At 37.7% G+C, this 27,994-nt stretch overlaps 1 protein-coding gene across 1 annotated transcript; it reads left to right on the top strand.

The window, feature by feature from the left end:
• Window positions 1-386: 386 nt before the first annotated feature.
• On the top strand, window positions 387-27,520 carry BMP3 (bone morphogenetic protein 3). The gene is made up of 3 exons (XM_016156262.2): window positions 387-1,250; window positions 16,356-17,266; window positions 23,579-27,520. Exons 1-3 carry the CDS (start codon window positions 923-925, stop codon window positions 23,768-23,770), a joined length of 1,431 nt encoding a protein of 476 aa, XP_016011748.2. The 5' UTR covers window positions 387-922; the 3' UTR covers window positions 23,771-27,520.
• The last annotated feature ends 474 nt before the right edge of the window (window positions 27,521-27,994 follow it).

Below are 27,994 nucleotides of genomic sequence, written 5' to 3'. Positions count from 1 at the left end.
GTCATAGCCACTGTTCTTGAAGGGATTAAAAAAAAAAAAATACCCAGTCCCTCCTACCCTTTCTTTCTTTCTCGATCTTCTTTCCTGCTCCGCTGCCCAACCACCCCTGCTTCCTCATCTCTCCCTCTGCCTGCGGGTTTGCGGATTACTGCCCCCTTCCCTTCTTTCTCTGCTGTAGCAGAGTCCAAGCTGCCTGCAAAGAGAGAAGGCAAGACTGGCTGCGGACTGTACAGATCAGCCAGAGAACGAAGTCATTTAGTCATCTCTCTGTCTGTATCTCTCTCTCTCTCTCGCTCTCGCTCTCAATCTCTTTCTCTCTCCAAACACACACACACACACACACACACACACACACACACACACACACACACATACACACACACACACACACACACACACACACTCACACACTCTCACACACGCTCACACTCAAAACTTGGCCCGGCCGCAGCGCGGCTGCTCCAACCCTTGGAAAAGGCAAGCGAGCGCCCTCCGGCTCGCCGCGCTTACCCAGCTCCGGCACTGCGCCCGACGCAGCGCTAGTTCCCGTCCCCAGTGCCGTGCTTTGGCCGGGTGTGCCCGAAAGTAAAGAGGGGAGGGAGGCTAGAGACAGATCCTGAAAACACCCTGGCCACACACGCCGTGACTTAAGCTCTCTCTCAGCGCCCGAGCGGAGACAGCGCCTGCAGCGCTCTGCGCCTGTGAGGTCCGCGCTGCTGCCGGGGAAGAGCCCACCTGCCCGCCCGCGTTCCGCCGGCGCAGAAGTGGGACTCGCAGCTGTACTGCTCCGGCAGTGTCCGGGCTCCGAGCGCCCTTGCTGCAGCTACTTTGGAGTTCAGCCCTCCGCTCGGCCGTCAGCCCCTCGTGCCTTTGGAGTGTACCCGCGCGACGCAGAGAGCCGACGCGCCGCCAGGACCTCGCTATGGCCGGGGCGCGCAGGCTGCTCTGTCTGTGGCTGGGCTGCTTCTGCGTGAGCCTGGCTCAGGGAGAGAGACTGAAGCAGCATTTCGTAGAGCTCCGCAAGGCTATGCCAGGCGACTGCACGGCAGGTGGTGGCCCCAGCCCGGTGCTGCAGCCGCACGACAAGGTGTCGGAGCACATGCTGCGGCTCTATGACAGGTACAGCGGCGGCAGCGGGAGGGCCGAGGCGGTGCGGACACCAGGGTCCTCTGAGCGGGGCTCACAGCCTCTGCGCCCCTGGCCCCTGCGAGAAGGCAACACAGTTCGCAGCTTTCGAGCCGGAGCGGCAGGTGAGTGTCCGAGGAGCTCCCCTTCCCGTGGTTCTGCCCCAGACCCCCCACAGCTTCCTCGTCTACCTTATAATACCCTACAGTGCTTCCTAGAGGCTTTCGCCCTAGGAAGCTGCCTTCTGAGCCCCTCGGTCCCGTCACACCCGCACTTCGCCAGCTAAGCCAATTTTAGAGTTCAAATTGAGAGGGAGACGTGGAGAGAAGAGAACCCAGCAGCAGAGAAGTCGTCGCGGGGGAAGGGAAGGGACTACCCCGAAGCCCAGCGTCTCTCGCCTGCCCTGGGTGGCTGGAGCACCTCCAGGGTTTCCTAAGTCGGTCGATGTTGTTTAAGTCGGTCAGAGGAGTTTCCCTTGGACTGGGCTTTAGCCATGTTTACCTTGAGGCAGATGTCACTTTATGCCAACCCCCGAGCACCACAGAGAAGTCACACTAGAACTAAACGCCTTCCCCTCGCCCTTTAGACAGTTGCTTCTCCAGACCTTGCACCCCTCTTAATTCACATCATCTGTGTTTCTATAGTTGATACTTTCTATTTGATGATTCCTTGGTGGCAAACACACAAACTAAGCCAGGTGCTCGGGTGTTTCTACTTTTTAAAACCCACCTGGGAAAATAGTGGTTGTGCCATCCACCATGGGAGGAGTGGGGGTGGGAGGGGCAGCCGTGGATGTAAACACCTCTTGGAATCTGCCCATGAAAATCTGCTCATCCCATTTTCAACATACAGATCACACTGGACTAAAATTCGTGGCTTAACAAGGTTTCTCCTGGCCCCTGTGGTGAAGGGAATGACTTATGCTAACAACGTGCCTCCCTTGTGCTAACAGCTTTAAGGAAAGTTTCCTGGACGCTAACTCCGTTTACATGCTTTGAGGATGCACCAGGCTTTTTGTTGTTGTTCACTGTATGCATGATAAAGGGAAACATAACTGCAAAGCCTGTCTTCAGTGAACCATTGAAAAGTAGCCAGGAATCCTCAAATAAGGAGGCCATGCCTCATGCTCTATCAAGTCTGTCAGAATCACTAGAAAGAAATCTCCCAAAGCTTTGATATGTAGGACTCCTGGAAGAAAGGAAAACCAAAGCATCCATCAAGGGAAGCCCTAGGCTGACGCTGTAAATACACTCTAGAGCTCACAGGCATGATGACATTTACAATAAATATGAATTATGCCTTCTAATGTAGAAGTCTTTAGCTAGAATCTGAGCTGAACCAGATTTCACTTTCTTCTTCAAACCGTGAGCATAATCTGTAGGGGCTGGCCTTTGCTAAGGAAACACAAACCTTCTCTGGGTTAGCCACTTGAGGAGGCTGTCCTGACAGCTGACCATACCAGCGAATGCTCTGTTTACTTTAGTGCAACTTTGAGGGCAGAGCTCAATGAAACAGAGCTGTGGGAGCAACAAGAATTGGAAGGAAGCTGAGTGGGCAAGGCAGGTGGATACATGATGATACTCTAATCTCTCTTACCTTGATATTAATTTTCTTGGTGATATTCCTAGGGAGTGGCTGAGGCACCTAAGAGGCATTTTTCATATCAACAAGTTTCATTCTTAGTATGAATCACAAGGTTTAGAGGTGGAATGTGAGTTTGTTTCATTCACAAATATTGTATAGTTTTTTTGTATGTTTGTTTTAGGCTGAGTGAACTATGAATGGAAGATGGATAAGGATTTGGATAACTTAGGCTCCATATGCTTTTTGGCTCAATTCATTTTGTGCATTATAATTTTAGTGTGCTTTATCAGCCTTACCATAGTTTTATGCCATCAAATGGTAAACTGTGATACAGAGGCCAGAAGTTCCCTTGAAATGATGAATTGTGGCTTCAAGCATATACACAAGGCTGTGTGCCCTGATAAGAAAAGTAATCCCTTTAGCATCCTAGAGACTGTCTTGATGACTTATTCATCAAATGTAGACACTGGTTTTTGTGGAAGCTTAAGTGTCATGTTACCACATTGAAGACTCGTGGAGGGGTGGTTCATGGTTGGACCTCTTCCAAGAGTGTTTAGTTACTAACGCACTAAAAAGAGCTTATTAAAAGGCAGTTCTGGCTCTAATAAGGCAGGACTCCAGGAAGGTGCTAAAGCTTTCATGTGTGTCCTTCTCCTTTATCCATATCGGCATTTTCATAACACCCTTCATCTGGTGACATACATTTTGATGTAGGGGAAAGATGCTGTCTGCATTAATAAATTAGATATATTCTCTTGTCTACAGTATTTAGCTTTCACAACATATAGGCTTCTCTGTACCAGTGGTGTTACAGATTTTAGTGGAAGGTCAGGTGGTGTGCTGTGTCTATGGAGTGGCTGCTGATCCGGCAGACTTTCCTAGTGCTTATTCAGGCTGAGTTATAGCCTTAGAGCCCTATTTGCTCCTTGGAACATACTTGATTAAAATTATTTATTGTTCTAAACCTAGAATATCTTTGGTTGAAATTTAGCTGCTGTGGTCTCCCTCTGATTACTTTCTACTTAAACTATTACTTGATGGTGGGTGGCATTCATCCTAAATACACTTTCTGCCAACCCCTTTTCTCCTTCCTCAACGCTATGCAGTTGATGTGCCAAACCCTAAGTTTGAACCGCTCATAAATCTTTTCGTGATGTGTAAGGGTTTACAGAGAGATAGATTTTATCTTTCCTTTGTAAAACGTAATTTATAAAATTATTGATGACAGAGAAGTTCAGCTTAAGAAAAATACACCATCTCGAAGGAAGACGAGGATATGAAATCAGCTTTTATATTAATATTAAATTGTCCTTGGCTACTATGTAATAAAAGAAGAATTGTTTACATGAGGTTTGCTCCTGGCTTGATCTTCTAAGATGCTTTGTGTTCATGATCATTTCTCATCATTCCCATAGTCAGTTAATCTTATTTTTCTTAATCATAAATTTCACCTCTTTAGGAAAAGCCATTAAAGAACACATGTTCTTATTAGGAAATTGTCATTTTAATTTATGACATATACTACAAAAAAGATTGCATTTCGGTGTCACCTTGAAAAAAAAAACAGACAATTATCTATGGATAAAAGAAAACTGAGATAATCCCAACTCCAAAGTGAATATTTTTCTTCAGTGACAAAGGAGAGAGTCTTTCTTAATATGAGCAACAATCTAGAAAATAAAAATATTTGACATATTTCTGAAGTGCAAGGCTAAAATATAAGGCTTTAGGAAAGACATGATTAAAAAAGCTGAATGATCACTCCAACAGGAGCCATTGCTGTAAAACACACAGGCCAGTAGGAGAGCCCCATTTGTGATGGGTTTGATGGTAAGGGGCTCTAACAACTTTATTAAAACATGGTTACCTTCAAATTCTTGGCACTGAGAAACTAGGCTTGAAATTAAAGAGTACTTAGGTTATCTGACATTTTTATTCAAAAGACAATAGTACATCTGGAGAGGGGGAACCGAATGTGCAGCTGCTTTGAATTACACACTACTTTGAATACATGATAGCCCTTAATGAAGTTTTTACTGTAATAGGCAAGACAGCTTTACAATCTCTGACATTTAAAAATCCATAATGCCATGAATTCTTGATTATCCATGCTAATGGAAAGGAGAAAGAGAATGAGTTACATAAAAATAATTTAAATTTTGCTTTTTAATATAATTAGACACACTCAAAGAGACCAAGAGACCATGTGGGTCAATGAAAAAATCGCTTAAGCAGATAATTTACTCAGGGAATAGTTGTACATTAAATATATATATATATATATATATATATATATATATATATATATATAATTAAGAATATATTAAGAGGATTACATACATTTTGTAAGCACTTTATTGACCCGGTTCAGATTTTTCTAAAAATTAGGTAGGGACACGAGAGTCAAATATGCTTGTAAGTGTTTTGAAATTATTCAATTGTGTATTTGGAAGAGACATTAAAGAAAGCAAGTCCAACCCCTTTCTCATAGGGGAGAAGAAGTGGGTGTCACGATGTGTTTGCCAGACAATTTTCAAACATTCTGAGCTAATAATCTGATCTAAATTTCTAGGAAAAAATTTTGTAAAAATGGGGTCTTTGGAAGATGTTAATAGGTGTTAAAGAAAATTGGATTCCATAGTCAAACAAGTTTGGAAAAAATGATCAGATTTTTCCTATGTGATCTTTCAGGGCCTTTAAATGCTAGTGAGTCCCCTTAAGATTTGATTGCTTCTCAAGAGACCATGTTAGAGAATTGTGGTTCTAAGATACCTAGTTGGGGAAACACTGGTTCAGATCCTTCCTAATTTCTCAAGAAAAAAGATATGCAAAATTCAAGTGAAAACTGTCTTATTTTTTTATTTCTTATTTAGTACCTATCTAAGATGTTCACTTTTATTGTTATTTTGGGGACTCGGGTCCAGTTTTCATTGTACTATCTTCCTGCTTTCATGTTTTAAACTTTTGTGACTGTAATTTTAAGAGTCAGTCATTGAATTTCATTTTCACCGTTTCTTTATGAATTCTTGTTCACTGTTTTCTTCTATAGGATTAATATTTATTATTTTACAACTAGTATTATTCTTTTAAAAGAAAAGCTACTTTATTTGTGGAAGAATTCACTAGAGATCACATACATCACTTTGTTGATCTTTTGTCACCATCGGTACCTTGATTAAAGACACATTTACTCAGGATACCCATGAAATCCCATATATAATCCCCATTGTTGTATTTATTAGATAAAAAAACAATCATACCTAGAAAAAAACTTACTGAAAATTATTGAGCAACTTTATGTATAGTTTCTATTCACTCTTCAGGATTTTTGTGCTACAACATCAGAAACTTTCTCCCCAAATTTTGATGGTTTCCCCATCTATTCATTTTGTATATCCTAGTAATCAGTATCTCAATAACTTTTTTTTCAGTGGTAGTAGTGGAAAGAAGTTTGGCATCACAAATAGTCTCAGCTCGAGCTTTCCTATGCCAAGTTTCAATTCAGAGCAAATTTTTAACATTATGTTATGAACCCATGAAAAGAGATTTTTGTAATGGAAACAGTGACATAATATTAATCAAGTGATACAAGTATACCAGGATAATATCTACTTTGGACCGTAGTAAATGATGACAATGTATCTGAAGAGCACTCAAATGTGGAATATATTTAGAAATCTGTAAAATTGCTAGTCTATTCATATGTGAATAGTGGTTGTGTTTTAGCTATTGGTACACAAAACAGTACTCTTGGTAGCATACATTTTAAGGGATAATATTTTTAAAAGCATGATATCTCTGTCTAAAACATCCAAACTTAGGTCATAGAACCAATTGATCATGGTGTATTTATGGACTCCAGTGATCTACCTTCCTTTAGGATTCATCTTTTCTTGGCAACAGGACCACATTAAATGTAGTTTCTTGATTTTATTTGGGCACACTATGAAAAAAAAGTGTTTGGACCAATCTTACTGTATTCCAGCTTAAGTAAGTTCTTTGACTTTATTGCATGAGGTTCTGTTAAATATTTCTTTTATAAAATAATTGCATCCAATGGTTTTAGAAATGCAAAGTTCTTTGTCCAGTCCTCTGATTTTACAGTTAAAACAACTGAGGCTCAACATGACCTTACTTGTTTTTCCTTCAAAGAATACTTTAATTGCATGGAATTCATCTAAGACTGAATTGAGTTTAATAGCTGCACTTAGGCATCGGTTAAGGAAAATGGTTTTCAAGTAAAGAAGAGATTATTAAGAGTTTTTATTTTTCATTTATCTGAGGCTACAAGTTAAGAAATCTAAATGCTAATCTTGGCTGAACTGATAATTAATAAAGTCATCTAACATTGCTAGGCGTAGTTTCTCCATCTATAAAATGGGTTAAATCATACCTATTGTGCCCGTCTCACAGAAAAATGGTGACACTCAATTGAGAAAATGAATATGAAAATGCACTGAACATTTAGAAGCCCTATGTAAATGAGATAGTCTTAATATTCTTAATATTTTGAGAGATCGTCTCTCTTAAGCTTCCTACAAAGCCTTAAACATAACTACTATGTTGATAATATGCAGTTTTTTGGAGCACAAAAGATATATCTGGGTGGGAATGTAAATAGAAAGGTGGCAGTCCTCGTGTAATGTGATCTATATCATCCCAAACCTACATTCAAGAAGTTACTCTTTCTGTCCTGATCTTGGTGGCTGAATAGAAACAGGGTTACACCTTTTTCTAGTGATCCCTTAAAGTTAGTTCTCAAATTATGGTCTCTGAGTTAGCAGCCTCAGCATTGCCTGGGAACTTGGTGGAAATTCTCCAGCCCACTCAAGACCACCTGATGAAATTTGGAGGGTTGGACGCAGAGATCTCTGTTGTGACAAGCCATTGATGTGATTCTTATGCATGTTTGAGACACACTGGTCTAACCTCATGTCCCTAGAACTTTGAGTATCATATCATAACCAGCATCTGATATCTAAGTTGATTAACATGCAAACCTTAGCCCTTTTTGTGGGCCTGCCCAAGAACAAATGGCTTATGAATTTATATAATCGTAAGCTTCATTCACTTTGGAAGGTATCTTATTGTTTTTATGACAATTTTTGCTCTGTAGAGGACCTCAAAAGTAAGTTAATCAAGACCTCTTACCCTTCTTTCACAGCTGCAGGGAGTTTGTGGCCCAGTAGAACTGCTAGAGGGAAAGGCTGGGAGCAGAGGCCTATAAAGAAAGTCTCTGGAGGGCAAAGAGCATATCTCATTTCATTCTTGTACTCTGAGAACTCGCATAGTTTGCCACATAGCAGGCACTCAGTAAATATTTTAGTTGAGCTGAATTAGATGTTCAAGGGACTAGATAAGAAAAGATAGTAGAAAAGCTATCAGCCAGAGAAAAATGCTTTAAAAATAAATTTGTCATAAAAGAATTTCTCACGAGGCATTTTAACATGTATATGTTGCATGAAAATACAATTCTACTTTATATACACTGTTCTAATAATGTTGCTTTTCTGATGAACTGGAGAGAAACCCCACACAGTACTTACACCCAAGAAGGGCTTTTGCTGACTTTGGGAACTTGAAACTACTTGAAAGTTTTTTCACTTTGGTGTTCAATAGGAAACATTTTGAATCTGGTAAATGTACACGTTTGTTCATTCAAAAAGTTTAACAAAATTTTTCAGGATATAAATGCTCCATTCTGTGCAAAGTACTAAGAGTTCAAAGATTTATAAGACATAGGTCTGCCCTCTGAGAGCTCACAGTCTAGGAATGCCCTTGGGTGGAGGCTAAGAGTAGATAAACTGATTAATGAACATTTTGCTATTCTAGAAAAACATACATTATATCATCTTTGGCCATGTTTTACTTTGGACATAGAGAATGGTTGTTTTGAGAGCCCATAAAACTCAGTCATTTGACTGGGACTCTGTAAGAAAAACAAAATTCTGTGATTTGGTGTTCTATTTAAAAACGTCCCATCTTGCCTTTGCCTAGAAGCTCCGCGTGGCATAGAGAACTGCAGTCTTGACGCAGCAATATGCAGCAAGCGTTTCGCTGGGACTGTGGATATATATGGCCCTGTTCTAGGCACCGCTGGCGCTTCTAGCAGCTGTACTTTGTTTGGAGAAAGAAGTGGGAAAAACGTTGTTCTTAGTTACATATTTTCTGTATGACTAAAATGTTTTCCCTGCTTCCTGGGGATTGAAGTAATCATCAAGATTTCATTTTTGTCTATTTGTTTTAAAATCGGACTTTACATAGACAGCTTTCCATTGTATGTTCTAATTCCCTTTGAAAACGTTCTGTGTGGGCCAGCACGAAGGTGAACTTCCACTTACCACTCCCTGGGCACTGCCTCAGCTACTCCTTGAGAGGGGCTGAACTGTTGCAAGAGTACAGCTGCTCCTACGTCACAGTTTCCTTGCTCAGTCCTTGGTGTCATTCGGTGCAGGTGCTTTGTTTTCAGATGAAAACAGAAATAAATTTTCTGGCTTATTTAGCAATCAAGCTCCTCAAAAATGCCATTAGGTAATAGAAGATCTGGCTTCCTCTCCAAAATCCATTGCTAACGGGCTAACTTCTATGGTCCTTCATTTTTGTTTTTCTATAATGAATAGCTGGACTACATCTGTTTATTCATGAAAGAAGCATTTACTGAGCACAGCTTACGAGTTAAACCCTATGCGAGGGGCTGAAGAGTCTGGTGTTAATTACTACAAGGTCTTTCTTGTCTTTAAGGAGTTTATGGTGTTAGGAAGGAGCAACAGCATGATGAAAACGGTAACGGAGGCAGGGGCCGAACGAAAGGAGTCGGTGGTCATGACAAATTTGCTTCAAGAGGTGGGGCCTGTGCCTTACCTTGAAAACAAATGTGGAATCCAAAGAGAACAGGGGCGGATGAAGGCATTTCAGAGAGAAGCAGCAACAGGCGCAAAAGTCCTAACAGGCGTGCAAAGGGCAGTGCGGCTTGTTCAGAAACTCACTGGACTTCTAAACCCCTTTTCAATTCATAGTTATTATGATGCTAGGAAATTCAAAATAAGATTATAATGCCAATGACAAATCCTAACTAGACTGTGGTAGCTGTATCTCCAAGGAAAATCCAAGCTTGTGCCAGTGGCAGCAAACAGTGAGAAAACAGCACCACCTATTGGTAGTTATATTTTGGCATCAAAAATATTTTCTTGGAAAGAACTGGAAATAAAGCTGGTGGTAGTTCCTTGCAAGGGATCTGTGAGGTTATTAAGTTCACGTTTGGCCTCCTCTCCACCATAAAGAGAACCTCCTGTAATAGTCTTGAATCATGACCATCTATCTTTTGTTTGCCCAGTCCCAAAGAAGGGCCTCAGTGTCAGACAAGACACTTAAAAAGTCATGACATATTGGGTTGGAACCTAACTCCATTCAACTATCATCTTTATACCTCATTCTCTGACCTTAAATGAGGTATAAAAATGAGAATGAGGTATAAACACTGATCTCTCTTCAGCCCTTCAAGTATTTGCAAACAATTCTCACGTCATTGCCAATTTTTTTTCTTCCTCCAGGCTATGTATTTTCTATTTATTCAACTCAAACTCTTGAGCAAAGTTTCTAGACTCTTCGAGATCTTGGTTACTTTCCCAGTTGCTTCTATATTAATGCACTTTGTAAAATGAGAGCATCTGGAATTAAGCGTACAGCTCTGGATATATTTGGATTGGTGTGGCATGCAGTTGATATCATAGTACCCGAAGACTATTAGCAACCTAAAAAAATGCATAAACTATTGTTTTGTAACTCAATAAACCCACCATTTTAAAATATCATTATTATATCCATTTTATCTTATTAATCAGAAAGTATGCCTTGTATTTCTGGTTCAGTAATTTCAAATAAATATGTATTGGAATATTTTAAAAGAATAGAGGTGAACATTAAATCGTTTTTTACTCATTATATGAACATAGATATCTGTGTCCATACATAACTCTGCTATCAGTCATGGGGAAGAGAGGAGCCTGCTGCAAAACTCCTGTTATTAAGTATGGGAAGATACTCATTTGAAAAGTTAATATAAAAATTAAAAAATAAAAAATCATCAGAATAATTGAATAGATATTATCACATATTTCTGCTTGGAAAGAGGTATTGTCTCATTCTTATTCATTCATACTCATTTGCTCATCTCCAAGCAACTCTCTTATTACTATTTTTGTCCATTGTAAGTACCAAGTATTCGTTGAGTTGTTTGGGGAGAAAGAACATTAACTTGCACAAAAATTAAGTGCTTTAAGGTCAGAGAGGGAAAAAATAAAGTGTAGGTTAGAGAAATCAAGGAACATTTTGTGGGATGGTTGAGATTTCAAGCTAATTAATTGTTTTAAAGACTGGGGGAGGAGGGACTCTAGAATAGGCAGAGATCGTGTGTCCCCTAGCCTGTGTGCAAATGGCAAGAGCAAAGTCATCAAGAGCTGGGCATAATGCAACATCTTGGCTTAGGAGCTAAATGTGAATTGACCATTCCTTTTCTGAACTTAGGCAGCTTACATGTCTGATAGGACTTCAAATAACTAGATTAATTTGTAATTTTTATATGTTTCTATTTAAAACATTGGAAATATTGCTTATGCAAAAGTTTCCAGATATCTAGCATTGCATACTGCTAGAATGTGCTCCTTCCATCCCCTCCCCAACACTTTTTTTCCCTTCATTCTTAAAAGACTGGTTCGAAGGTGACCTCCTTCTTGGGTGTCCCTCTTCCCCTTACTGAGCAAAGTGAATTGCTTGCTCCTCAATGCTCTAAGAGCATGGGTAACATCTTTGACAGCGAGTAGCATCTTCATGGCATAGCTGTCTACATATTGCTTATTAATTTTTTGTCCCACCAGCAGTGATCATTTGTGCAGCCCTGAGACCCAGCCCGGGGTCCAGCACTTTATAGGTGTTCAATTCATATTCCTAAAGTAAAACATTTGTTTTGCTTAGGTTCCTGTTCCTTGTTGGTTGTAGTGGATGTGGATGTGTAATTCACAAATAACACAATTAAAGCTATGTATATAATCCCTATGACATAAAGTGCTGATGCTAAACTGCCCATTTAACTCCATTTTATAGCAGTTTCTTGATCTTAGACTTTCGATTGCAGATCGAACCAATCAAGTACAACTGGAGGAAAAATTAAAAAGTAACCACCAAAATTATCTAATAGGTTCTTGACAAAGGTTAGTATGTTGCATTCTAAAAGGGGAAATTTTTTTTTTGCCCTATTTACTTTTTGGTGTGCATATTCATGTTTAGTAAAATCTCAATTCTTCATTGCATTTGGAAAAAAAGATGCTTCTTTTCTTTCCTTTTGAGCTGTGTAACTACTAAAACTGGTGGTTAGTCCAACAGAAACTTAATTCAAACCATAAATGTAAGCCACATACGTAATTTTTAAGTTTTATTGTCCACATTTACAAATATGAAAAGCAACAGGTGAAATTAATTTTAATAATATATTATCTTTAAAATGTTCTTTATTCAATTCTGAAGGGAGAAGCGTTTCCCACACCAATAAGCATTCTCACTCAGTTCTGACACTGTATACCTGGAGGTAGCATCATATTACACAGGTGTGCTTCTCACCGACTGCCTACAGATTGGAGGCTCCTATGACCCCTCCTTCGATTCGATTAATTTGCTGCAGTGGCTCAGAGAACTTAGGAAACTCATAAAATTATCAGTTTATTACAAAAGGATACTTCTCATAAACAGACATTTGGGAAAAAATACATAGGGCAAGGTAAGTGGGAAGGGTGTGAAGATTCCATGCCCTCTCCAGGTTCTCCAGTATCCCCCCAAATATTCACATGTTCATCAACCTGAAAGCTCTCCAAATCCCGATTCTTTGGGTTTTTATGGAGGCTTCATGACATAGGCATGGTTAATTAAATCATCAGCCTTTGGTGTGAGCTTCAAACTCTGGCCCATTTCCCTTCCCCCAAAGAGGTCAGGGAGGTGGGACTGAAAGTTCCAATTGTCTAATCACTTGGTTGGTTCCCCTGGCAACCAGCCCCCATCCTCACTTGACCTCCAAAAGTCACCTTATCAACATAACAAAAGACATCTTTGAGGCTGTCTTAGAAAATTCCAAGGATTTTGGGAGCTCTGCGCCAGAAAAGGGAGGAGGTTCAAGGATATATTTATTATAAATCACAATATTACAATACTTAACCAAACATGTCCAAATATTATCATTTCAGGGTGTAATCAATAGAAAATATATTAATGTGATATTTTACACTCATTTTTGTACTAAGCCTTTGCAATCCAGTGTGTATTTTACACTTATGGAACATCTCAATTCAAACTTCAGTGGCTAATCACTATCATATAGAACAGTGCAGTTCTGCTTAGCTAACATTCATTGTTTTTACTATGTGCTGTTTGCTTCACCTGCGTTCTTTCGCTTACTTTTGACAACTCTGCAGTTGATATTATTGGGCTCATTTTGCAGGTTGGCAAACTGAGAATTAAAGAGTTTAGGTTATTTGCCTGAGGCCAGCTATTGGGCGCATTGGAGTTGGGACTGGGCCATAGAGCTTTCACTTCAAAATAATGCTCTGAATTAAAATAAAAGCCATCAGAAGAGGCCATATGGCAGGTTTCTGGAACATTTATGAGAAGACATTGATGATTAGACACAAAGGTGAGGGCCAATTAACAGCAGATTACAAGGTGGCTCGAAGCATGTTTGAAAGATGAAAACAGTTTGAAGCAAAATGTGGGAGAAAGGAGCTCAGTTGGTTTACGCATTAAGACACTACCACCCATGTCCCTCAGAGTTCATTTCTTCCCTGCCAGGATGTCTGCTTGGCAACCATTTGATTGCCACGTACTTAGAACAGAGTGACCTCTCTTCCTTCCATTTTAAACTTCCATATACTACACAAAGTTTGGGTATATATGATATGGTGACTGATATGAACTAAGACTAGGGTCTCTAAAGACCTGCAAAATATTATCCTGGTGTCATGGATTATACAGATGTGCACAAATGTCAGTTTCCTCCTTTTTCCTTCACACAATGTTAAAAACAAGTAAAATGTATTTCTCATTGCACTTCCCTGTGCTTAAGGACTCAATAAACTCATTTTAAGTTTTCACATCTTTATAAAAATATTTTGTTTTTTACTGAAATATGTTTTTGATCAAGAAAATAATTTTACAGTTGCATATATGTTTCTGAAATAAATATGTATATGGAGCAAATGCAGAGAGGAGGGCTCCGGCTCCGGTGGCCGATCCCAGGACTGAGGATTCTTGAGTTCAACTTCAACTTTGAGTAGTCTAACCTTATCCTTGAGTCTCGCCTGCTAACTCATTAGAAGATCTTAAGAGAAAAAAACAACTTCTGCTCTCACTAATCAATCTCCCATTCTGTTACATTCTCTCATTTCTGAATTTGAAGAATTGGAAGTATAATTGACCAGTTTACATTATTTAAATGAATTTCAACTATTAAATTCATGGAATATGATAAACTTCCAACAAGCTCCAAATAACATTAAGCCTTTATGACACTTTTGAATATTCAGTTCATTTTTTCAGATATATTATCTGAATATTGAGATATATGGTCTTGCTTACCCACTCTCATCTTGCACTGTAAATTATTGCAATAGAAGTAATAATTTATATTAATAAACACTTATTGGATCCTTTATAAACTGCTATACACACATCTCATTTAATTCTGATTATCTTCATTTTATAAATGAGAAAATCAGCTTGTCCAAAGCGACTAAACCAGAACCGAATCAAGGTGAGTCTAATTCCACCAATGCTTGTAACCAGTAGGCTGTCCACTGCCTCAGATAAGAAGCTATTACAATACTGTGCCAAATTTATAGGAATGGTTCTTGGTAGTCTCATGATTAATGGTAATATGTATATAGAGAGATATACATATACACACAATGGAATATTACTCAACAATAACATAGAATGAAATCTTGCCTTCTATGACAACATGGATAGACCTAGAAAATCCATAAGTAAAATTAGTCCAACCAAGAAAGACTAAACCATATGATTTCACTTACATGTGGAATATAAAAAAATAATACAACTGAATAAACAAAATGAAACAAAACAGAAACACACCCATAGATATGGAGAATAAGCTAATGATTGCCAAAGAGAAGGGGAGTGGGGAAATAGATGAAATTTTAAAAAATAAATAAAAATTTTTTAAGACAGGAAAATGATCACAGCCCACTGAGGGAGGGCAGGGGTGAAATAATAATAATAATAATAATAATAATAATAATAATAATAATACCTAACAAATCCAGTTGTCTAAGTATAAAACAAGGTAAAGCCTATAAAACACAACCCAGAAAAAAAATTTTTCTACTATTATTATTTTGTCTTTTTTAATTGAGATGAAATCGACATGACATAAAACCAACTATTTTTAAGTGAACAATTCAGTGACATTGAGCACCTTCAAAATGTTGTGCATGCATCAAATCTATCTAGTTCCAAAACATTTCTATCATTCCAAAGTAAAACTTCGTACTTACTAAGCAGTCTCTTCCATCCCTCCACATCTCCAGGCCTTGGCAAACACCAATCTGCATTCCAGCTCTATGGATTTACCTGTTTGGTACATTTCATGTAAATGGAATCATATAATATGTGACCTTTGATTTCTATCTTCTTTCATATACCATAATATTTAAAGGTTCATCTACACCGTAGTAGGTATCGGTCCTTCATTCCTTTTTATGGCTGAAAAATATTCCATTGTCTGGATATACCACAATTTGTTTATCCACTTATCAGCTGATAGACCTTTATGCTGTTTCTATCCTTGGCCATCATGAACAGTGTTACTATAAACACGTACTTGTTTGAGTGCCCGTTTTCAACTCTTTTGGCTATATATGTAAGGGTAGAATTTTTGAGTCACATGGTATTTCTATGTTTAACTTTTTGAGGACCTGCCAAACTACCTTCCACAGCAACTGAAGCATTTTGCATTCCCACAGCAATGTAAATGGGTTCCAGTTTCTCCACATCCTTGCTGATACTTGTTATTTTGTTTTTTCCTTATTAATTCGAGCCTCATATATGTCAAATAGTACCACATTGTTGTTTTGATTTATATTTTCCGAATAACTACTATTGATGTTGAGTATCTTTTCATGTGCTTGTCAACCCTCTATATCTTCTTTTAAGAAATGTCTATTTGATTCCTTTGCTCATTTTTTTATTAGTTTGTTTGACTTTTTATTGTTTAGTTGTAATTTATATACTCTGGATACTAGATTTTATCAGATATATGATTCGAAAATATTTTCTACATTTTGTGGGTTGCACAGCCTTTCCTGATAATGTCTTTTGATGCACAAAAGTTTTGAATTTTGATAAAGTCTAGTTTATCTATTTTATCAGTTTATGTTTTTTCTTTTGGTGCTTGCACTTTGGGAGTCATAGCTAAGAATACATTGCCAAATCCAAGGCCATGAAGATTTTACTCCTACGTCTTTCAAACAATTTCATGGTTTTAGCTCTTAGATTTAGGTAATTTTTTCATTTTGAGTTAATTTTTATATATGATCTGAGGACCTACTTACTCCTGTTTACTCTCTCTTTTTTTTTTTCCTTCCTAGGAACCCTTGAAAGCAAGGGACTGCATATTTTTAACTTGACTTCTCTAACCAAGTCTGAAAACATTTTATCTGCCACATTGTATTTCTATATTGGAGAGCTAATAAACATCAACCTGAGTTGTCCACTGTCTAGAGGATGCTCACATCACGCTCAGAGGAAACATATTCAGATTGATCTCTCTGCATGGATCCTAAAATCCAACAGAAATCAAAGTCAACTCCTGGGTCACCTTTCAGGAGATGTAGCCAAACCTCACCGAGACTTTGTGTCTTGGCTGTCTAAAGACATCACTCAGCTCTTGAGGAAGGCCAAGGAAAGTGAGGAGTTCCTCATAGGATTTAACATTACCTCCAAAGGACACCAGCTGCCGAAGAAGATGTTATCCTTTCCTGAACCTTACATCTTGATATATGCCAATGACGCTGCCATTTCTGAGCCAGAGAGTGTGGTATCGAGCTTACAAGGCCACCGAAATTTTCCCACTGGAGCTGTGCCCAAACTGGATAGCCATATTAGGGCTGCTCTTTCTATTGAACGGAGGAAGAAGCGTTCGACTGGGGTCCTGCTGCCTCTGCAGAACAATGAGCTTCCTGGGGCAGAATATCAATACAAAGAGAAGGGGGTATGGGAGGAGAGAAAACCATACAAGACCCTTCAGACTCAGCCCCCAGAGAAGAGTAAGAACAAGAAGAAACAGAGAAAAGGACCTCACCAGAAGAGCCAAACACTCCAGTTTGATGAACAGACCCTGAAGAAGGCAAGAAGAAAGCAATGGATTGAACCTCGGAATTGCGCCAGGCGATACCTTAAGGTGGACTTTGCAGATATTGGCTGGAGTGAATGGATTATCTCCCCCAAGTCCTTTGATGCCTACTATTGCTCTGGAGCATGCCAGTTCCCCATGCCAAAGGTAGCCATTGTTCTTTGTCCTGTACTTCTTACTTCCATAGATTGGTAAGACATACTGAGCAAGTTGAGTGTGTTTTCATTTACAAAATCCACCCAGACACTTATCTATTTCGTTCTAAAGTATTATAGGTAATATGATTGTGCTTGTTTTTTCTTTAATGATTGTTAAAATAATATGAAATCAGTATGGGTATGAAGAAGGATATGAGAAAAATGTATGTGCAAAGTTTGTTTATATGTTGCTTACAAACATGGTGCATATTCAGCCATATGGTCTGTTTAGCTATGTGTGAGTCTGCTACACGTCATAATAAGCAAGTCCTTGGAGGGGCATTCAGAGTGTGAGTGGATGTCATGGGAACAAAGGGGAGGGCAAATTGAATTGATGTCCTGATGCAGAATATTTTTTGATAAATAGTCCCTTCCGAGGTAGTCTCCACAGGGGTCAGGATAAAGGTTGGGCCAGGTAAACTCACCTCATGAAATCCACCAGATGTTTATTTCATTTGCTGTCCTGATAAACATCAAAAAGGACAGCAAAATAGGATACATAGACCCTGTAAACTGCTAAGACTCATTTTAAGTGATTAGCTCTTACCTGTATCTCTTTCCAAATAAATAGGGACTGTATTGTTTATCATATCAGTACTCAGTATTCTGACAAATATATTTTCAGAAGCCTCCCAAATACCACCCGCATCAAGTCCAGATGATCGTTCATTTCTAGTTTCGAGTTAGTAAAATACAGTGGTGCCCTCTGGCCTTCAGTTAAGCTTACTGCCGCACTTCCATTCCTAGCTTGTAATAGTTTGAATTTCTGTTATATAATAAAAAGTGGTTCTAGAAATAGAATTCAGAAGAACAGAGTTTTATTTTATTTTTTTGCAAAACTTGAAGTATATCAACTTTTGCTGTTACATGATAATGAAGAAAAAAATCCTTTGCCTCAAAGAGTAACCAACTTCTGCTTATAAATCTTTAAAATAGCATATTCATATTCCAGTCCTGTGATCACTAGGATGGTAACGTAACACGCATAAAGCAAACGACCAACTGAACAAGGCCATGTCAGCCACAGGGCCAGGAACTTGATTAAAATTCCATTTTCTTGTTAGAATGTCTAAAAGGCTTTCTACATTTTCTAAGACTTTTTCAAAAATTTTTGCTGATTTCATATTGTATAAACCCAAACACAAAGTGAAGATTATATACATTTACAATGATATAAAAGCCTTATTTTGCTTAATATTCATACAGGACATTTCACTCATCACTCAAAAGTCTTTCAAATGGGGATAGATTTTAAAAACATGCAACGAAGATGACAAACATAACAGACAGTGATGAATCTTTATTTTAAAGAGTGGCTTGCTTTGTGGCGTTGAGAGGAAGAAATAGATTCAAAGTCTGTCTCTAAATCCAGGATGACTGATTTTAAGTGGGCCTCTGAGTCTTCCAAATAACTGTTCTCACTCTCGTGAACTATAATTGCTCTGGATAGCCTGGGCAAGGAGATTTTCTCTCCCCTTCTAACTCCTAATTTCAGGGCCCAGGAAGCTATGATAAAGCCGAGATATTAAGTCAGTTAGCTTTTCAACCCCTACCACTAGAGACCTGGCCTCGTCTCCACACCCCAAAATTACCCCATCTCCTCTTGGCTCTGCCTGCTTTTACTGTTCAAAAACCTTGCTATTGCTTCAGCAGAAATTTACCATGGTTCTCAGTAACCTAAAGAATATAATTTAAAATCTTATGTGGGATAAGTTAAGAATGGCAGAGACAATTTTAAAGAGAGAAGTATGTCAGTGCAGCAGAACGATTAAACGTATGTACTTGGTCATAACTGAGGTTCTTAACCTTAACGTGCCTGCAGATCGCCTGGGGATCATGTTAATTCGTAGGTTCTGATCCAGTGGCTCCGTGGTAGAATCTGTGATTCTGCATGTCTAACAAGCTCTGATGTTGATATTGCTGATGCTGATGATCTAAAAGTCGCAATTTGAGTGGCAAAATCAAAGGTTGAATTCTTTTTTCTTGAATCTTGATTCCATATCTTATCAGGTATGGTTTTCGGAGAAGTTACTCAAACTCTCTGTATGTTAATTTTCTCATCTTTGAAATGGGTATAACAATAAGTAATAAAAGTAACAGTATCTACATAATAAAATCAGTGGGAGAATGAGATACTAGAGCACCTTGCACATAGTAGGCACTTAACAAATATGTGCAATTGACATTATTATTAATGGCCATTGTTGAGACTGAGAACAACAGAAAATTAAATGTATGGGGCTGAAGAAAGACCACATAGGAAAAGGGATCAAGAGACTGAAAGATGTAAGACAAGAAAAAGTTTGGTAAATGTTTCCAGTCTCTTTTTGAACATCACAAAGCTTAAAATAGGATTCTCCCTGTGGGTTCAACAGCCCGTAAGCTCCTCCAGTAACGGTTCTTTGGAGAATAATAGAATCAGGAGAGCATCGGCTTCAGCAACTGAACTCATCATAATATTTATCAAAACTTGGAATGGCATCAGAACTCCAGGGAGACATAACAGGGATAAGTATGGAGTTTTCTCTCTGAGCTTGAGGTTTCCTTTTGCCAAATTGAGAGTGGAAGTTTGGCTGTTACATGGAGTTCTCAGTCTCTCATCACCTAGTGTGGAATCTGCTTAACTTTTCAAGCATTCTAGTGGTTCCCTTTAAGCCTTCCAGGTTTTGGGGCTGTCAAGTGGCACGGTCACCAAAAGGATGGGAAACGAAGCAATATAAAGCTGCTACATTAGGGATAATTAATTGGCACGGTCATTATTCGCACAGTGTCCAACATGGTAACTGGCGTGAACTGTTTAAATAGAAATATAGTCAGAGCAGTGGAGGAAAATAAGTTCTCTCACCAGACCAGTAGAAACACATGTGGAATAACTGAGACGCCAAAGAACTTTCAGACTTTAGATATACATTTTGCCCCAGAGAAAAGTTCTCCGAGGCCAGACTCCTCTGCTGGCCCTCCTTCTTCTTGGCCTCCCGAGCAAAAGCCTACTCTCTATGGCGGGGCTCTGTGTCTGCAAAAGTCGACAACCTGTTCTGTAATTCAGAACAGCTGTGTTCTGCCTTTCCCAAATTCCAGGCTTTGCCCTTTCACTGATTCCAATTAGATAGTTTCTGGGCTATCACACCCATGTGGGCTGGACTGGAAGAGTGTGGAGCAAAACCCCATGGCCTGGGTCAGGAATGAAGGCCCTTAGCTGATGACATACTTTCCCCAGCTAATGCATTTGTAATCAAATTCAACTCGAGGACATCATACACAGCTTGGCAGGTGTGGCCTGACCACTGCAGATTTCATTCACAGACACTGCAGTTTGGATTTTTCTGATTTCTAGCCCCTACAGCCAATCTGTTCTCCTAGGGAGAGACCCCTGGAATTCTGCCACGAAATGAAAAATACCCATATAGCTAAAGCCAAGTCGTATGCCTTTGCCTCTCTGCTCACCACCTTAGCAAAGATGGAAAACAGAGATTTCAAGTGAAAATGATTAAACCATTGTTGCTGCCAAAGATCCGAGAGAACCAACAAGGATTGGAGGAATGAAGTAATTTTTCATGGACTAGAAAAGACAAAATGAGGCAGCTGAGAAGCTAAACACTCTGAACCAAGCATTCTCTATAAAAAAGAAATTCCCATTTAATGAGTTCAAAATGATACATCCTCGACTAATTTCCTGAATTTTCCAATTCGTATCTCTGATCATAAGTATGAACTCTAAAATTCCTAAGTTTTGATGTGCTGAATTACCGAAGGGGCAACAAACAAACAAAGAAACAAACAAAAAACAAAGAAAAATAACCCACTTAAACTAAGGAGAGTGAAGTCATATTTCACCCTCATTAAAAAGGGAGACTAGGGAGGGAAACAGCACAGCTTTGCATTTGTGATGGATAGATTTCTCAAGCTATATGAAGAGAGTCATGAGGAATATGATCAGAATTCAAAACAACCAAAAATGATATACTGGCAATATGCTTCAAATGAGCATTTTACTGCATGGATCTTTTGTGCATGACATAATTACTTATGCTAACGGCAGCTTGATGATAGGATTCCATAGTGGGGGGGGGGAAAAAAAAAAGGAAGAAACTCCCTGGAAAACTGAGAAGTTCCTGATAAGACACACCAACTCAGAATCATGGGCTTACGCTGAATTCCATGAGCCCACCAGAGACTGCTCAAAGTTTCTAAATTTAACATTTGTGAGTTAAAACTTTGAAAAAAAGGACAGGAATTTTCCTAGGAAACACCCATGAATATTTTCCATATCTACTCTGGGTCATTTGCACAGAATCTTTTATTTTTGTTGTTGGGGATTATTGCCATAGAAATAGGTAAAATGGAGGGTATGCTATTTCTCATAACTACTTATTCAGTGCCTAAAACATGCCCTGTTCTAGGCGCTGAGGAATAGCAATGCATAGCAATCTTTGTCTACTTAAATATATTCGCTTAATGTGAAATTTAAATATTATAGGAGTCACTAAAACATTAACAATAACAGAATAATGTCAGAAAAATCTATTAATTAAAAATCCTTTGGGACATTATCATAAGCTGTTTGGATGATTAAGTCTTAGGAGCAGAGAAAAGTAAATGTCTGCAAAAGTTTTCTTTGGAAATTACCAATACTGATGAAATAACAAACAGTAGCTATTGACCTCTATTATATAATACCGATTGCATTTTGTATCAGTTACACAGATTTTTATCAATGTACAGAGCACAGGATATGAAAAATAGAAAAATGTTGACTTCCTTTCTTTAAAGGGAGAATGCCTTCCTTTGGAAAATGAATTAATTGAAAGTTAACATTCTTTTTTAACATATATTTAAGGTCTCTAGGAAGAAAGAACAACAAAAAAAAGTTGTCAATCATTAATGCAAATTTTAAAAATAATTTATGCCTATTTGCAATAAAATTGAAGGCAAATGTATGGATAATTGTTTTCATTAAAATTGAAATAAGGGATGAGACAATTCATATTTGCCCTTTCTCTGACAAAAAGAATTCTATTTTTTTTTTTTTGTAGTATGCCAGATTTCCATATTATTTGCCTCTCCCTTGGCTTGTATATACCCTTAACCTTTTAATTTTTTCCTGTTTCCTATACTGGAATTTTTAGGAGTATGAAATTAAAATACCAATTCACTGGGGGCAGAGCTGCCTCTCAGCCATGAGAAACATAGCTCAAAATCCTGAAATTAAAAAGCCACAGTTTTGTCCTAAATCTCACTCCTGAATTCACATGTGATCTCTGGCAAATTACCAAATTTCTGTTTCAAAATATGCTTAAAACAATGCTGGTTTCACCTGCCTCAAAGAGATATTGGGAGAACTAATGTGGCGCCTCTTGCAGAAGTTCTTACCGCTCTGGCAGTACCAGACATTCCGGGCTTGGGAAGGTAGGTGACCGTCCTTCGGTGCTGAACAGAGCTGTCTGGCACTCGCTAAATAAAACCACATGTTTCTCAGGAACAGAGTTTACCCAGGCTTCTTTGGTCAAACTTCTGACATACATGGGATAACCTTAGCCGCCCTAGATTATTCTCAGATATGGCCCACTATTAGAGCACTTTTAACTCTACCGCATTGAAGCCTGAACCCATGGAGCAACAGTGACCCCCAGTGGCCAATGGTTTGGTCTTCTTAACCCTATTTTGTGTTCCTAAGGAAAGGCAAATACATGCTGGAGTAATCATCCAATTAATCCTGGTGGCAACTATGAAATAAATCAACTGCCCCTTGACACTCTTGGTTTTATTTTAACAACAAAAAAGTAAATATCACTATAGTAGCAGCAATAATATATCAGTGTTAAATAGGGTGCCGGTTAGGGTTATTATTGAAAACATCCTAGGATATATTAATTCTGTTTGGTGATGAAGTTGTTTTTAATTAAATGGTTCTTGCTTAGATAACTGAGTTCAAATCTTCACTCTACCACTTACTAGCTATTTGACTTTAGACATGTCGTTTAACTTTTTGAATCTATTCCTTTATGTAAAATGTAAGAAATGGTAGTTTTGTCATAAGACTAGAAATACTACGTGCCTTAATAACGTGCCTTAATAACATGCCTTAATGAATGATAACCATTTTGGCGGTGGTGATGTAGGAGATTGGGCTGGATGTGTAATGATTCCAGGACTTTATTAAATTGTTGAAAGGAATTCATTACACATGCATTAGTGATAAGGGGTGAAGAGTAGAAAGGCAGTTCCACTTAACTTACATGTTCTTTTCCCATTTCTTTTCTAGTCTTTGAAGCCATCTAACCATGCTACCATCCAGAGTATAGTGAGAGCTGTGGGAGTCGTTCCTGGAATTCCTGAGCCTTGCTGTGTTCCAGAAAAGATGTCCTCGCTCAGTATCTTATTCTTTGATGAAAATAAGAATGTGGTACTTAAAGTCTATCCTAACATGACAGTAGAGTCTTGTGCTTGCAGATAACATGGCAAAGAACTCATTTGAATGCTTAATTCAACAGTTTATTTTTACGGACTTTTTATTTGCACTGCCAACACATTTCATTACAAAAGGGTTTTTTTTTAATAGTCAAAAAAAAAAAAAGCAAATATACTGACAATTTCCACCAAAAAGAACTGGACTGTATTTGTTTCTGAATGTAACTAAAAATAAGATTTTAGTAAGTATGGACACACACTCCTTTTTTTAATCACACAAGAAAAATGATAAAGTGTTTTTAGAACTATTAGAGAACATAGTGATTTATTTTTGTAATGGGTTTTGAAAATAGGTTGAAAAAGCAATAGCTTAACACTTATCTCTACTCACGGAGAATGATTTGTATTTGAAGTAGGCTTGTTGCCTTAGATTCCTGAGCAATTCAGCAAGTGCTAAATAATCCAACCAACTTCAACGTTTATCTTAAAATTTTCTGAGACTCTTGTTTACCTGTGTTTTTCTCCACATGGCATTGTGTGAATAATGGAGTGGAGAGTGTGTGCTGAGTGTTAGCGTGTGTGTGTGTGTGCGCGCGCGCGCGTGTGTGTGTGCATGCCAGGTGCTTGTGCCCTCTGTAGGAAGGTTTGCTTAACACGGTTTTATAATTCAGTCTACACATGATTCTTTGTTTTTTTAATTTCATGTTCTGGCAAGCACCATTCAATTATGAGGACTTTACCAAAAAGGGTAGAGTGATCCAAGAGCATGTGCAGAGAGTTACCACTTGGCCCAGGCACTTAATTGGAAATACAGTTGTTTTCATTTCATTGCCTCCCAGAAAAGGAAACCAGCAACCCAATTTTCCAAAACCCAGATGTAATTCCTCTTCTATACCCCTTTTTCACAAGTACTTTCAGTTGTCCTTTTAAATTTAATTCAAAAATCCTTCCCGAAACCATTAAATTTTTAGTTCTCTTGCTATACTTTTACTTCCTATGAAGTAATTAATAGATACCGAGGCTCAAAAACTGATAGAATATTGAAGATGTCTTTAAACAACTGATTTAATCGCAATCACATGTTCAGTATTGTTCTTCAGTCACATCCAGGTCCAGGCACTTTTTCATGTGGCACAAGGCTTTTGGATCAGCCATGGAAGCTATTTAGCAAAATTTACTAACAATTATCCACCAAGAAAGGGACTCAGATAAAGACACTGTATTTTTTCCCATTTCCATTTGTTCTAAACACCTCCTCTTATACTTTTGCCCTTGAATGTCATCTCAGATATCTTTCACTCATGATATTTACATGTGTAACAGAAATGTTTTCAAACCGTGGATTATTGTTGATATCTGTAGTTAATCCTCATCTTAGTTCAGTCTCACCTGATTATAGACAACTAATCTATTTCAGAGGCTGTGAAGTATCGGAAGACATGGAATTTCATTTAGTCTCTTCCTATGGCTTTCTACGGTGGTTCACCATTCAGTAAATATTTATTGAGCATATATTTTGTAAAAGACACCACGTTAACCATGTGTCTTTAGTGTCCTCACTGATGAAATGATGATTCTGTCTGGCTGACCTGGGACACTCTTCTGACATTGAAAATTTGGCTTTATAATACCAGCTGTTTCATACACATTTCTTTGAATGGATGAAAATGAGATCTAAAAACCCTGCAGGCATTTCTTTTAATAACCAAAGGCAAGAACATTCTCCTCTTCAGTGTTGTGAGCATGGAATTCTCTAAGTGGTACTTCTATTTTATTGGAAACCCAGTAAAGAAGATCATGGTGAAAAGAAGCTCTTTGGCACTTTGAAGCACACAAAGGTTGGTGTGCATGTGTGTTAAATTAGTGATTGAGACACACCAGTTCTGATTAATGAATCAAGTTCTGTGGCCGAGTTACTGTGTTTCTACGTTCATTTTTTCTGCTGGTAGCATAAAGTTAAGATTCAAAATGAGATGTGATAAAATTAATTTTTAAAACATTTTATCAGTTTAAAAGCAAAATTATGTAATAGCAGTGAGCCAGCTTGTGGCCACCATATTCTGGTCATATTGTTTTTCAATAAATAAAACTTCTTTTTCATCAGTAGATTTGATAAAATTCTTAATTTAGTTTTTTTCTAGTGCTATTTCAGCCAAACCTCTAGCAATTCCCAGGATTATTTCTCAGCCTTCTTTTATCTAGATGTCTGTTCGCTATCCTTCTTTATTGAAATCAATGCTTACTTATTACAAATTAAATCCTTATTACCAAAAAATCCTCTAAATAATAAAAATTTCCAAGTACAAACTAATTAAGATTTTATTTTAAGTAACAATTTATATGGCAAAATTACAACACTGTGAAAGAGCTTGGGTACTCTCTTGGCAATCAAAATAGTTTTTGACCAGTAGTTATTTCTGAGTGGCCTTGTAACTATCATTTCACTATTGCATGGAGGACATATTATGATATAAATAGAAAAAGTATTATTCACAAAGAATAAAGGAAGATAACTTTTCAGTAGTGGAGTTGAAGTAAATGAGTTCATATTTTAATTAATAAAAATTTACTTGAAATAGTTGGAAAATTAAGTGACTATTTCACAATTTGTTAGGTACTAGTGTCTGTATAATTACTATGTAGACTTTTTTTTTTTAAATCTTCTGATATAAAAGTGGTAGTGATGAAAAGAGAAATTACATTTGTCCTAAGTCATGTATCTCCATCTCTCTCTCTCCCAACCCCCACCCCACTTCGACTCCTAGATGTGAGACATAGATGGACAAACACAGTCACTTAAAAAAGGAATCTTTTTTCAATAACTATTCTCTTTAAATTCAGGCGCTGCCAATGTCAATACAGTATTTTCAAAGTATTTTATTGTAACTTGTGTAAATAATACACAATTTACAAGATTTGGAGTTATAGAATTGAAACTGGAAGATTGGATTCCCCAGATCTTAGGACTACAATATCCCAGATACATTTTTACATTCACCTAGCTACCTATTAACTGACGATCATTTATTCATTAAGATTTTTACCTTAATATTTCTGGAAAAAACTCTTGTTGCCTATTTAATATTTTCATAGACAATCATATGTATGTAATACTATTTTAGCCTGACATAAAAAAGTTTATATAATTACATTATTCAGTTTAGACTTTCTGCTTTCACTTCTCTATGTGCTGACAAATAACTAATCTCTGGATGTTGATTTCTTGTTAAGGTTGGGTTAAAGAATAGCTATGCACACTTGATGTGTTAAGATTAACTATGAGATTAAAAAAGAAATCTTGGGTAAGTTTGACTTCTCAATATAGTTTTTTCCCCTTGAGAATTGTATTTTAATGTAGTTTATAGGTGATTGAATGAGCTCCCTTTTCTAAAAATGAATCTTCCCCCTTAGCTTTCTACCTAGTTTTTGTAAATCTTTTAATTGAGAACTCATTGCTTGTACAGTCAATGGCAGTTTAAAATATATATATTATATGTGTATATGGAAAAACTTTAAAGATGCTTTTAATTTATTTAATGACTGTTGCCTTCCTATAATGGTAATAATTTTCATCCTTAGATAGTGAGAAAAAAAACTCTTTTTACTATAGTTATTACATGTAAAATGAACTTTGGTTCTTTAGCCAAATCCACTAAAGGGGCGCATTGCAGTGAGACTGTGAGGGATGCTTCACTACTGATGTGTAAGCTTTGCTGAATTTGTATCTTTTTCCTCCAGTAATGGAGAGTTTTTCATTATACACTATGAAAATAAAAAAAAAGATTGCTTAATTGAACTTTTTCCCATTCTTTTCTACTTATCATTGGGAAAGATTGCATTTTCAAAACTTATCAACTGTGCTGCATTTGAAAAGAGGCAATAAAACTTAGGCACAGAGTTGGACATTTTCAGATTCAAATGGTATCACAAATAGAGCATCATAATCTACCATCACCATAACATGATTAACACTGTGAAATAATATTGAAATATACCCATAAAGGGAAAATTCTTAGTTTTGCAAACTTGAGAAACTCGACTTGGGGCATGGGGGTTCTTGTTTAACCATAAACTCCACATTTCTTACTTTGAGATTGTTTTATTCTGGATGCCTGACTCACTATTTTGACTATAACTTTATTTCATCAGTTATTGTTAACATTTTAGAATGAAAAGCATCTAAATTGAATGATCTCTGGTCTTTTTTTTTTTTTTAAGTCTATAGCTTTCAATTAAAAAAAAAAATGACCTGAGGTTAAGAAATAAAATA

The sequence above is a fragment of the Rousettus aegyptiacus genome, unplaced genomic scaffold (genome assembly GCF_014176215.1).
Source record: "Rousettus aegyptiacus isolate mRouAeg1 unplaced genomic scaffold, mRouAeg1.p scaffold_m13_p_10, whole genome shotgun sequence".
In the NCBI taxonomy this organism is placed as follows: Eukaryota; Metazoa; Chordata; class Mammalia; order Chiroptera; family Pteropodidae; genus Rousettus; species Rousettus aegyptiacus.
Note: the sequence above shows the minus strand (reverse complement) of the source record. Positions and strands in the feature narration are given on the sequence as shown.

What these genes read in the sequence shown, in the direction of transcription:
- BMP3 (XM_016156262.2), top strand. Translation starts at nt 923, where the DNA reads ATGGCCGGGGCGCGCAGGCTGCTCTGTCTGTGGCTGGGCTGCTTCTGC. An exon ending in CTTTCGAGCCGGAGCGGCAG is followed by an intron (nt 1,251 to 16,355) that starts GTGAGTGTCCGA and finishes TTTCCTTCCTAG; the next exon opens with GAACCCTTGAAAGCAAGGGA. An exon ending in GCCAGTTCCCCATGCCAAAG is followed by an intron (nt 17,267 to 23,578) that starts GTAGCCATTGTT and finishes TTTCTTTTCTAG; the next exon opens with TCTTTGAAGCCATCTAACCA.